The sequence below is a fragment of the Pituophis catenifer genome, unplaced genomic scaffold, assembly GCF_029215685.1.
Source record: "Pituophis catenifer annectens isolate HBS135680 unplaced genomic scaffold, rPitCat1.0.hap2 SCAF_5, whole genome shotgun sequence".
Lineage (NCBI taxonomy): Eukaryota > Metazoa > Chordata > Lepidosauria > Squamata > Colubridae > Pituophis > Pituophis catenifer.
In genome coordinates this window covers 6,756,380-6,769,579 of record NW_027256885.1, presented here as the reverse complement: position 1 = coordinate 6,769,579, position 13,200 = coordinate 6,756,380, and the positions used below count along the sequence as shown (strand labels likewise).

Here is a 13,200-nt window from a genome sequence, read left to right as displayed (position 1 = left end):
TTACTACTGTTTCACGCGAACCGGTAGCATTTATTACTACTGGTTCAGGAGAAATGGTCTGAACCAGTAGCATTTCAACCCTGCCTGTAACCTGAAGAAAAAAGGCCCCCTCTATATGGGAACCTCAAGGCAGTTTCAGCAGTGCCACCATGGTGACTGCTGCCCCTGCCCCACTGCTCTGTGCGGACGGGCCCTTGCTCTGCCAAACATAGATGGGCAACTCTGCCCACTCAGAAAGTGTACCACCTTCAGTGTGTGGAGTGAGGCCTGTGTCCACAGCAGTCCCCTTGGGAAGTCCTGGTTCTGCTGGCTCCTGCAGTGGCCCTTCAGCTGCCCACCACATTTGTGGGTCTGCAAGAGACACACGTAAAGGAATTGTCAAGATATTTAAATTTATAAGTGAAAAACTGGGGGTTGTGTAAAGAGTCACAACACAAAGTGATTGCTGATTGATTAAAGCAGGGGTCCCCATCCTTTCTGGGTTGGTGGCCTGAGGGGGAGGGGCCTTTGGGCCACGCATGAAGAGGAGAATGGCGAGTGGGGCCAAATGGGGCCATGAGCGTGCACACGAATAGGGCCTCTAGTGCCTGCACTGTTGTTAAGGAATTTGCAGTGTAACCCTTGAGTAGCAAGGGTGTACACATGAAAGTGGTTGAGAGTAGTTATGAATAAGCACAGTCACCACACAGATACACTGAGTTGTGTTATAGTTTACTTTCAGGAAAAAGTAAAGCACAGTCCAATAAACAGTCCAGGTCATACACATATAAATCAGGAGATAGCCAAAACAACAGTCCAGGGATAATCCAATAACAAAGTCTTTTTACCAGTCATCTTAGTCATTCACAGTAAACAGGTCTTCTGGATTTGCAAACAGTAGCATACAGAGATATCAGAGAGCAAGAACAACAAACAGTAGTCCCGCCTGGACTACTGCAATGCTCTCTACATGGGGCTCCCCTTGAGGAGCACCCGGAGGCTCCAGCTGGTCCAGAACGCGGCCGCGCGGGTGGTTATGGGAGTGACGTGGTGCTCCCATGTGACCCCCCCCCTCCTGCGCGAGCTGCACTGGCTCCTGGTGGTCTTCCGGGTGCGCTTCAAGGTTTTGGTTACCACCTTTAGAGCGCTCCATGGCATCGGACCGGGGTATTTACGAGACCGCCTTCTGCTACCAATAGCCTCTCACCGACCAGTACGCTCCCATAGAGAGGGGCTTCTCAGGGTGCCGTCGGCCAAACTGTGTCGACTGGCGGCCCCCAGGGGGAGAGCCTTCTCTGTGGGGGCACCTACCATCTGGAACAAGCTCCCCCCGGAGATACGGAGGATCCCGGACCTGCGCACGTTTCGTTGTGCTCTCAAAACTTTTTTATTTCAGCAGGCTGGCCTGGCCTAACTCTCCTCTTTTAAATTTTTAATTCGTTTGATTTTATAAATTGGGTGTTTTAATCTGTGTTTCGGCCAAAATATTTAATAATTTTAAGGGACTTTTAATATTTGTATTATCTGTATTTTATCTTGGCTGTTCACCGCCCTGAGTCCTTCGGGAGTAGGGCGGTATAGAAATTTGATTAATAAATAAAATAAAATAAATAAACAAAGAGAACAAGCCATGTTTCTAGCTCCCTCTTAAGGACATTAGCAAGAGAGCCAACCAATCAGGACACAGTATGATGCAATACAGCAATCTTAAAGCTACATTGATAGTTTATATATTGCCAACCCAACAAGTTAGATAATAGTCATATTCCTAACAACTATGTTTGGGCAATGCTAGTGCCTGTGTGACACTGTGACCTTAGCACGACTGGGGGCATATGCTCACAGTGATGATAGCACCTATAGCACACTGTGATGTTAGTGTGAGTGGGGATACATGCACTCATGACGATGATAGTGCCCACACGACAGCTTGGTGCTAGCATGAGGGGGGGGGATGTGTGTTCATAGTGACATTAGAGCCTACATGACTCATGTCATCGCTAGCGCTGGCATGACACCGGAACACTAGCACGATTGGGGGGTCATGCTCCTGGCGATACGACATGGCATCTCTAGTGCCCGTTCGACTCAAGGCAACACAGACTGGGCACCCCTGGATTAAAGTGAGCTGGCTACTGCATGAGGCAATCTGAGCTGTGATTGGTTGCCTTGAGTGAAAAGGGGGTGTTTCCTTGTTTCCCGCCTTTATGCTCTGGGGGTCCTGTATGCCAGTAGTCCCCAGCTGATACCAATCGGCGGCCTGTTAAGAACTGCTCCATGCAAGTGAGCAAAGCTTCATCTGTGCGTATGAGGGATCTAGGTAGCGTGTGAAACCATCCTCCCCAACCCTTGCTCCCCAAGTCCATGGAAAAATTGTCTTCCACAAAACTGGTCCCCGATGTCCAAAAGATTGGGAACCACTGCAGTCTGCTCTCTGAGATTTACCTCATGATGTTCCTGCTGTGTTGATTTACTGAACGATTCTCCTGGTTGCCTCTCTTATTGACCATGAAGATATTCATTTACACAAAACCATGTTCAGTGTCAGGGTCTCTGACTCCATTTGGACTCTGGCGGCCCAATTTCCTGACAGGAATGCCCTTCCCCAAACTCTTTACAAGGGTGGTCTTTGGTTGGTGTACCCAAAGGCCCTTTCTTGGAATGGCTTTCGGTGTTGGAGATGGGGGAGAAACCTGGGGAAGGGGCTTCAGGAAGGGTTAGAAAGTGTCCCCAGCACAACTCAAAGACATCAGTTAGTCATGGCCTCCTATGGATGGTTCTTGTCTCTTGCAGGTCAGTAGAAGAGTCAGCAACACACAGGAATCTAGCATGGCCCAGACAGAGGATGCCATTGAGACCCCAGCATTGGGCCACCCCTTCCAGCTGGGGATGCTTTACGACTGTCGCAAGGATGCCCTCATCCCAGGTAGGAGCTAGAGAAGAGGTTGATGGGTTTTGGGAGGGAAGGAGGGAGGGAGATGGGTGCTGCCAGAAATGCGCCTGCTAGTAGCAGCTAACTAAGTAGGACCTTCTAGCTGGAATGCGTATCCATCCGTTGGCCAGGCAGACAGGACGGCTGGCCTTGACTACCAATCAGAGGGTAGGTTTCCAAACCAATGTCAGTGAAATGATTTGGAAAATGGCTTTAAAAAGGAGTGAAATTTCCAAGGGGCTGAAGTGAGGGGTGTTATTCTCAGGTTGTGGTACTGGTGCTTTTCTGGGGGGGCGGGCAGTCTGAACAGAGAATAAGCCTCTGAACCCCTGTTGAATGACGTGGTTTCTCTAGGGAATTGGAGATAGGCCACAAGAGCAAGATGTGCAGAGCAATTCCCATTCCTCTCTACTCAGTCAAAAGCCTTTGGATTTTGCTGTTTTTTGCAAAACAGGAATGAAGCTTCCCTGGTGATGGCCGAACAGAACAAATGAGGAAACCCTACATCCCTACAATAATATATCACTTGTCTCACCTCTCTGGAACTCCTCTTTCCAGCTGCAGGTGTTTTGGAAGATGGTGTTCAATTCATGTTTTCTTTTGATCCATACAGGAGTCACCCTTTGGGATTACAGCTCTCTTCAGAAGGACCTGACCATCAAGCCTCAACCCAAGACAGAATCTGAAATCATTGTTTCTGACAGCATAGATGACAAGGCCTCCGCCCTGGACATCTCAGCCTCCCTTAAGGCTAGTTTCTTAGGAGGGCTGGTTGAAGTGGGAGGGTCGGCCAAGTATCTTCGCGACACCAAGCAGTCCAAGAAACAGGTCAGAGTCACCATTCAGTACAAAACCACCACCAAGTATGAACAGCTGACAATGAGCCACCTAGGAATCCAGAATATCTCTTACCCAGCAGTCTTTGAGCATGGCACAGCCACTCACGTGGTCACTGCCATCCTCTATGGAGCCCAGGCCTTCTTTGTCTTTGACCGAGAAGTTTCCTCAACGGAGACAGTGAAAGATATTCAAGGAAGTCTCCAGCTTACAGTCAAGAAGTTGATATCCATCACGGGAGAAGCAGAGGTCAAACTGACTGAGAAGGAGAAAGAGAATGCTATGAGATTTAGTTGCAAGTTCCACGGAGACTTTTCTTTGGAGAAAAATCCAGTGACTTTCCAGGATGCCATGAAAGTATATGAAACTCTACCAAAATTGTTAGGGGAACATGGGGAGAAGGCTGTGCCTATGAGGGTCTGGCTCTACCCCCTGACCAAGCTGGACACCAGAGCAGCTAAGATAGTCCGAGAAATCAGCCTAGCATTGATCTTTGATGCTGAAAAGATCTTGGAAGAACTCAATGAAATCCAGATGCAAAGCAATGATCTGTCCAAGAATCCCATCGCTGAGACCTTCCCTGAGATCAAGAGGAAAATCCAGAACCTCAAGGATCTGTGCAAGCAACACAGGCAGACTTTCCAGAAAGAGCTGGCCAGAATGTTGCCTTCCATCCGGGGAGGAGGGCAGGAGGAAGGGACCCTGATGGACATCTTGATGTCAATCAACCAGTCACCCTTCAACAGCCAAAGACTCCGTGAATTTCTGGACACCAAGAAAAGAGAAATTAACTTTGTCAAATCTTATCTGACTATTCTAAGTGAAATGCAAGTTATCTCATCTCAGAACAAGTTGGAAGAAATAGTTCTGGACCCCCAGAATGGATATGTGGTCTCCTTTATATTCACTTCTTTACATGAAGAGGAGCCATTTCTGTTGAGTTTACAGGATTGGCTTTGTGAGAAATTCTTGCCAGAATCACTTAAATCAACAAGGTCCCCTCCTAAGGTCAAGAAAGGCCTCGCTTGGTTTGAGGACATGGAGCTGACCCATAAAGCCCGCCAAGCTGCCAAATCCATCAAAGACTTTTTCAATATCAATCAATCAAATGAAGAAGTCCACTTTGTTGTGGCTTCACTCTCAGATGTGGACACCCCAGGAGCCTCAATATACTTTTATGAAGATGGAAAGCTGGTCAGCAAGAATTTTGAGTTGCCCTCAAAACCTCTCCCTTTCCTGATCAGTGAACTAAGACACGACAGCATTCAACTGAAGTTTCAGCCAGCTGAATATGGAAAGGCTTCCATCTCCCAACTATCTGGTAGAGTACAAGGTTGCAGGAGAAGAAAACTGGAAGACTGTGAGGACAGAGGACACCAGAGAGATGTTCCTGCTGAAAGATCTGCCTCCAAACACAGAGTACCAGTTCCTGTATGCTGCTTATTGCAAGGTAGGCCATGGTAGAACCAGTGACCTGAGTCCACCCATAAAGACCCTTCCCACCAGCCCTCCTGAGAAATTAAGAATGGTCACTGCAGCACCTTCTGTCATCTCTGTGGCCTGGATGAGTCCCAGCATCGTTGCCTCAGGAGTTGTGGTCAAGGAGTACAAGGTGGAGTACAGAACGGTGGAGGCTGGAGTTGGGAAGGACCAGTGGATTGGAAAAAGGACTGGGAGGGAAACAGAATTTTATCCCATTGAAGGTCTGAAGCCCCAGACGGTGTATAAAATACGGGTGTCAGCTGTGTGTGATAATGGAGCTCTGGGTGTCCCCAGTGAGGAGGTTGAAGTTTCCACATCACTGGAAGAAGAAAGTGTAGATAATGTAGCTCGCCAGTTCCTTCAGGAAAGCTACCTGGTGGAGGACAGAAAGCCATTAGTGTTTGCCCTTCCTCTGGAGAAAGTCCCTTTAGATGCCTCCAGATCCTGTCTCATGTATCAGCTTGGAAAGGAAAACCCGGAAGTGCCGAATAAAGTGATCCTGGTGATGGGAGCAACAGGGTGTGGGAAAACCACTCTGATCAACGGGATGATCAATTATATTCTGGGTGTCCAGTGGGAAGATAATTTCAGATTCAAAGTCATTCATGAAATAACCCAAAGAAGTGAAGCTGGAAGCAGGACATCTGAAGTTACAGCCTACGTGGTGAACCATCAGAAGGGTTTCCAAATTCCCTATTCTCTCACAATCATTGACACTCCAGGATTTGGAGGCATGAGAGACACAGAAGAAGACAAACTGGTTGAGAAGCAGTTCCTGGAGTTTTTCTCCACCCCAGGGGGCATTGACCACATAGATGCCATCTGCTTGGTGGCCCAGGCCTTCCTTGCCCATTCAACTCACATCCAGAAACGTGTCTTTGATTCCATGCTCTCCATGTTGGGAAAAGGTGTGAAGGAAAACATCCAACTCCTGGTCACCTTTTCAGATGGGGGGACTCCACCTGTCCTGGAGGCCCTCAAGGAGGCTGACCTGCTGTGTGCTCAGGATAAGTTGGGAATCCCTCTGCACTTGAGGTTCAACAATTCAGCCCTCTTTGCTCCCCGAGAATATGGAGGAGGCCACAATATTATTTATGGAATGTTCTGGAAAATGAGCACTGAGAGCATGAAGAATTTCTTTGACTCATTAAAAATGCTGGAAACCAAAAGTTTAACCTTGACCATGGAGGTCCTCAAGGAACGTCAGGAGCTGGAAGCCGCTCTTAGAAGACCTCCCCCTCCTAAGGTTGAGCAAGTCCACCCAAATAATTTCCAGATTAGTATTGATCCAGCAGCCATCGGGAAGACTTCAGTCTCCAGGTACCAGGTGGAATATCGGATTGCAGGAGATAATTGGAAAAGTCTCCATACCGAAGGCCCTAAGGATCAATTCATTCTGGAAGATGTCCACCTAAATCTTCAGTACCAATTCCGATGCGCTGCCGAGATTCAAGTAGGACTTGGTCAATGGAGTGAGGTGATCACTTGCATCTGTCCTACAGGATGGCCTGCTGAGGTAACCTGAGGGGGAGGAGGAGGAAGAGGAGGAGGAGGAGGAGACCCCAGAATCCCTGTTTGTCCCCCCTCCAAGGAGCAGCACCCTACAAGTTCTATGTATCCCACGTCCCAGTTCATACCTTTACATATGAAACCCCCAAAGTGCAGGCAGGATCCTAAGAGTGGAAGGGCTGTAGAAAAAGGGGGTAGAGTGGCAGGAACATATGGGTCATCCTCAAGGGCAGTGAGGAGGGGGCAGACCTTTTTTTAAAAAAAACCCATGCCTTCTTGTGTCTTCTGAGGGAGGGGAATCTGATTTCTGACAATCTCTAAGCAAGGCTGCCCCTCCTTTGGCTTATTCCCTTTTGCTTTTCATGCAGAAATCCCGAGTTTTGTGCTGTGCGATGTGTCTGGAAATGCCTGGAAGCATCCAAGGTAAAGTCTTGGACCCTGGAGGGGTGGCAGGGTGGGGTGGGAGCTATTGTCCTGGCTGGAGGGACAGGCCATGATGGCCATATGCTGCTGACTGGATCCCCTTCTTGTCTCTTCTCCCCTTTGAGTCGTAGGGCCTGAATGTAGGATCGTCCTTTTGGGCGAAACCAGAAGTGGAAAAAGTGTGATAGGAAACACAATCCTGGGAAGCGACGTCTTTGAATCTAGGACGGACTTCCATTCAGTCACCAAAACTTGCCAAAAGGGTGAAATGTGGCTGAATGGCACGAAGATTGTGGTTGTTGATACATCTGGCTTTTTCCATACCTGGTTTCCACTGGAATCCAATCCAGTTACAAAGTCTGTGAGCTTTTGCTCCCCAGGGCCCCATGTTATTCTGTGGGTCGTTGGTCCTTTTTGTTTCAGCCACAAGGAGAAGGACGTGGCTCAGCTGATCAAAGAAATGTTCAGCCTTAAAGGCAAGAACTATATGATCATCTTGTTTGTTAGGTGTTTTGTGCCAGCCATGGCAGTTTCCTCAAAGGCCACCAGATGGGAGCAAAGAGGCACCTTTGATCCCACTGGTGGGTCAAGGGGCTCCAGCCCCTGCAGCCCCATTGGGGAAAGTTAATGGCCCTCCGGCCCCCTCACACACCTTGTAAGGGAGGGGCCAGGGGCCCCTATAAGAACCCCTGCACAGGGGCTGCTTCCCCCCCTTTTTTTGCCCTTTTGCTTTTACCCTTTTGCCTGCTCTTGTTCTAGTCTCCTATGGGACTGACCCATGGGCTCAATCCAGGCATGGATGCCTCCATGCCTGGGACCTTATTTTACTCTACTTTTACTTCTAAATAAAGACTTAATTTGATTGCATCCTTGCGTGCTGACCTTTTCTTGGAAGCGCCCTCAACGAACCATCATTCTTCGTGAGATCCCTCACATTGTTCACTCACAGAGAGCACCTGGAAGGGAAAACTCTCGAGAGATTTATAGCCAAGGGAGGTCCCTTTCTTAGCGATCAAGTGTCCCAGTGTGGGAACCGGGTCCTTGCTTTCAACAACAGGGCCAAAGGAGAAGAACGAGAGGCTCAGGTGGCCCAACTGATGACCATGATTGATGACCTGGTGGAGAAGAACAGAGATGCTCCTTGTTACACGGAAGGCATGATAAAAGCAGTTATAGAGAACTACAAAGAAAAATATGCCTCCTCCCTTTTGCTTTACACTTTACACTTTACACTTTGAATTACAGCCAGAAAATTTTTTATAAATGAGCTTCCAAGATGGCAACTCTGCAAATGGCCCCAACCCTGTGTTTCTTTTTTTTTCAAAAAAAAATAATAATTGTAATTTTATTAAAACACATATTGCACATTTACACAACATACAACATATAAATAACTTTTCATATTTAAGCATTGTTTCATAGTGGTCTTCCAGTTATTACTTTAATTCTTCTTCCCCTTTATCTTAATCTATTACTCCATCTTTTCCCTTTTTTCCCCCTTTTTCCCCTGTGAGAACTATACATTTTAGTTATGTCATTACTATTATACATTTCTACCTTCATATTATATACATTTTTATTCCACTCCGGACATATGATACATCTCTATTTTGTACTTCTATTTTTCTCTCCTAATAGTTATTGTTCTTTATTGTTAGTCTTAAGCCAGTTATACCATTTATTCCATATTCTATAATATTCTGTCTCTTCTTTTTCCTTGATTTCTTTTGTTAATGATAGGTGTTTTGTGCCAGCCATGGCAGTTTCTTAAAAGGCCACCAGATGGGAGCAAAGAGGCACCTTTGATCCCACTGGTGGGTCAAGGGGCTCCGACCCCTGCAGCCCCATTGGGGAGAGTTAATGGCCCTCCGGCCCCCTCACACACATTGATAAGGGAGGGGCCAGGGGCCCCTATAAGAACCCCTGCAGAGGGGCTGCTCTTTGGCTCTTGTTCTAGCTTCCTACGGGACTGATCCATGGACTCATTCCAGGCATGGATGCCTCCATGCCAGGGAACTCATTTTACCTACTTTATTCCTAAATAAAGATTTAATTTGATTGCATCCTTGCGTGCTGACCTTTTCTTGGAAGCGCCCTCAACGAACCATCATTCTTCGTGAGATCCCTCACAGTTAATCTGTCCATCTCAGCACATTCTAAAATCTTATCTATTAGTTCTTCCTCCGTTGGGGTTCTTTCCTGTTTCCAGTTTTTTGCATATGTTATTTGTGCTGCTGTTAAGATGTGTAGCATCAAGTATTTTATTTCTTTGGAATATGGTTTTGTAAAAATTCGTAACAAGAATGTTTCTGGTTTCTTTTCTATTTGTTGTTCTGTTATTTGTTCTATCCATTTCTTAATATTTGACCAAATTTTTTTTTGCTGCCGGACACGCCCACCATAGGTGATAATATGTTCCTTGAGATTTCTTACATTTCCAACAAATTGCACTGTTGTTCGGGTGTATCTTTGCCAGTCTTGTCAGTGACAGATGCCATCTGTAAAACATCTTCAACTGATTTTCCTTGTATGCCGCCGATAGTGTTAATTTTGCATTCACTTGGCACATTATTTCCCACTTCTCCAAATCTATTGTATAATTAAAATTCTGCGCCTATTTAATCATTGTATTCTTCATTGTTTCCTCCTCCATTTTATATAGTAATAAAATTTATAAATTTTACTAATTAGTTTTTCTTCCTATTCTAATATAATTTTATCTAATTCTTGTTTCTCTCTTTGAATTTTGTGTGTTTTTGTATGTTCCTTATATTTAGATTGAATTTGTGAGTAGGTCCACCAATCGATTTCTCTATTCAGGTCCGTTTCCAACTCTTGTTTTGGTTTCAATTTTCCTTGTTGTTCTATTAAATCTTTATATCTTACTACCTTTTTAAGTTCTGTTAAATTTGGATGTCTTACTGCTTCTAATGGTGATGCCAAGCCAAATCGGTATTTTCGTGTAGTACTGTTTTTTAATCTTTAACCAGGTTTGTAATAGTGCGTTCCTTATTGTATGTCTTTTGAAATAGGTATGCATTTTGTATTTTCCGTCCCAGAGGAATGAGTGCCAAACCACTTGTATTTCATGTCCTTCAATTGTTAGTATTCTATTATTTTTAAATTCCATCCATTCTTTTATCCAGGATAACTCAGCCGCTTGATAATAAATTTCCCATTCTGGGAGTGCTGTTCCTCCTCTATCTTTTGTGTCCTGTAGTAATTTAAGTTTAATTCATGGGCGCTTCCCCTGCCATATAAATTTGGATGTTATTTTATTCAATGTTTCAAAAAAGTTTTTTTCCAATTTTATTGGTATGATCTGAAATAAAAATAGAATTTTTGGTAAAATATTCATTTTAATAGTGGAGATCCTTCCCATTAGTGATATCTGTAAATTTCTCCAATTGTCTAAATCTTTCTTTATCTGTATTATTAATTTATCGTAATTATTTTCTTTTATTGCCGAACTTCTTGCCGATAGCCAAATCCCTAGGTATTTTATTTTCTTAGTTGTTTGAATTTGTATAATATTCTCCAATTCTTTTTCTTGTTCCTTTGTAAGATTTTTTGTTATTAATTTCAATTTGTTTTTATTTATTTTTAATCCTGCCACTTCTCCAAATTCTTCTAATTTTTTGAACAGTTTTGGTGCTGACTCTAGTGGTTCTTCTACTATAAAAACAAGGTCATCAGCAAAGGCCTGAACCTTATATTCTTCTCTCCTCTCCTTATCCTTAACCCTTTAATTTCCTGGTCTTCCCTGCCCTTTATTAGAATGATCTCCAATGTTAAAATATACAATAGTGGAGAAAGTGGGCATCCCTGCCTAACTCCTTTTGTTATGCTGAATTGAACTGTAGTATCATCATTCATAATTATTCTTGCCGTTTGTTTTGTATAAATTTCCTCTATAATTTTTTTGAATTTTGCCCCGAATTGCATAATTTTTAGTTGTCCCATTAGAAATTTCCAATTTAGATTATCAAATGCTTTTTGGGCATCAAGGAAAACCAGTGAAGCTTGCTTTTCTGGATGTGATTCGTAGTACTCTAGTAACCAAAACACTTGGTACGATTTCTTAAACTTTGGCTTCAGCTCAATGTCATTTTGCAGCTCTATTAGTTGTTCCTCTACTACCCCATGTTCCTCAGTATCTGAAAATGGATTTATCACCCAATCTGGAATTTCCATCAAAAGAAGATCCTGATATCGCTCAGACGTATCTTTATGCAGCATGTCCAAATGGTCATGAAAAACTTGCAGATCATCATCTTGTATCCCACCTTTCTCTTCTAGTTCAGACAAGCTCAGAAATTGGTATAGCTTGCGACGGCCTATATTGTGCTTGAATAAAGTTAACTTTGAAATAAACATAGAGATGACAGATTTGGCCTTAATAAGATTGACCTCATTTCCTTGCAACTGCAAATTCACTTCATTGAACTTTGCAAACAGTTCTGATAAATAAGCAATGTCATGCCTGATCTCTTTGAGTTCCTCACTGAGCAAAGCATTCTTGTCTTCAAAAAACTCCACAACAGTGTCAAAAAGATTGTAAAAGTGTCTCACCCAGTTGCCTTTTGATAGCCAATGAACTTCTGTATGAAGCAGCAAACGATCAAAATCTTCATCATTCTCAACACAGAGCTCTCGGAATAGTCAATCATTGAAAGCATGTACTTTAATTTTGTTCACTGCATTAATGACAGTGTGTAATGACTTGTGTAAGCAATCACTGAGGTTTTTTGCAATCAGATTTTTATTTTATTTTATTTTATTTATTTTAATCATATTTATATGCCGCCCTTCTCCCATAGGACTCGGGGTGGCTCACAGAATAAAAACAACATAACAATAAAAATGCTAAAACAAGCCAATTTAAAACCCCCAGACAATTAAAACCTCATGGCAGATCAGGCAATTTGCTGAAAAAGCCATGTCTTCAGGTCAGCGCGGAAAGTGCGGAGGTCGGGGGCCGTCTGGAGCCCGGTGGGTAACCCATTCCAGAAGGTCGGTGTGGCCACAGAGAATGCCTTCATCCTGAGGGCCGCCAGCCGACATTGTCTGGCTGACGGCATCCGGAGGAGGGCAGTCCTATATGAGTGCACTGAGCGGTGGGAGGCCAGTAGGAGGTGGTCCTGCAAGTACCCTGGGCCCATGCCATGAAGGGCTTTATAGGTGAGTACCAGCACCTTGAAGTGGATCCAAAGAGCCACCGGCAGCCAGTGCAGCTCGCACAGGAGAGGTATTACACGGGAATAACAGGCAGCTCCCATAACAACCCGTGTGGCCGCATTTTGGTCCAGCTGGAGCCTACAGATGCACCCCAAGGGCAGCCCCATGTAGAGGGCATTGCAGTAATCCAACCGAGAAATAATGAGAGTATGAGTGACTGTACGGAGGGCATCCCTGTCTAGGAAAGGGTGTAACTGGCGCACCACGCGAACCTGTGCAAAAGCCCCCCTTGTCACGGCCGTCAGATGAGGACAGCCGTGCATCAAGGAGGATGCCAAGATTACGAACCCTTTCAGAGGGAGTAAGCAACTCTCCCTCATCAGAAGTGATGGGGATACTAGATCAGGAGATGCCGGTATCCACAGCCACTCAGTCTTGGAGGGGTTGAGTCTGAGCCTGTTCCTACCCATCCAGACCCTCCAGGCACTTAGACATCATGGAAAGGGCATCCCTGGGTTGATCCAGGGTGGAGATGTACAGTTGGGTATCATCAGCATACTGATGATACCTCACCCCGAAACTGCGAATAATCTCACCCAGCGGCTTCATGTAGATGTTAAAGAGCAGGGGGGAGAGAACTGACCCCTGTGGCACCCCGCAAGTGAGGGGCCTCGGGGAGGATCTCTGACCCCACCGCCCAAACAAACTGCATACGGCCCGAGAGGTAGGAGGAGAACCATTGTAAGACAGTGCCCCCCACCCCCAACCCCCAGAGCCGTCGCAGAAGGATACCATGGTTGATGGTCTCGAAAGCCACTGAGAGGTCAAGTAGCACCAGAATGGAGGAATACCCCCCATCC

The 13,200-nt window shown here is 45.2% G+C and overlaps 2 protein-coding genes across 2 annotated transcripts; both read left to right on the top strand.

Annotated features, from left to right (window-relative positions):
• Positions 1–2,042: 2,042 nt before the first annotated feature.
• Positions 2,043–5,212, top strand: LOC139317560 (stonustoxin subunit alpha-like). The gene is made up of 3 exons (XM_070944656.1): positions 2,043–2,102; positions 2,773–2,905; positions 3,525–5,212. The coding sequence occupies exons 1-3, from the start codon at positions 2,043–2,045 to the stop codon at positions 5,210–5,212; spliced, it is 1,881 nt and encodes a 626-aa protein (XP_070800757.1).
• Positions 5,213–7,143: 1,931 nt separating this feature from the next.
• On the top strand, positions 7,144–8,400 carry LOC139317559 (GTPase IMAP family member 9-like). The gene is made up of 3 exons (XM_070944655.1): positions 7,144–7,162; positions 7,294–7,676; positions 8,116–8,400. The coding sequence occupies exons 1-3, from the start codon at positions 7,144–7,146 to the stop codon at positions 8,398–8,400; spliced, it is 687 nt and encodes a 228-aa protein (XP_070800756.1).
• The last annotated feature ends 4,800 nt before the right edge of the window (positions 8,401–13,200 follow it).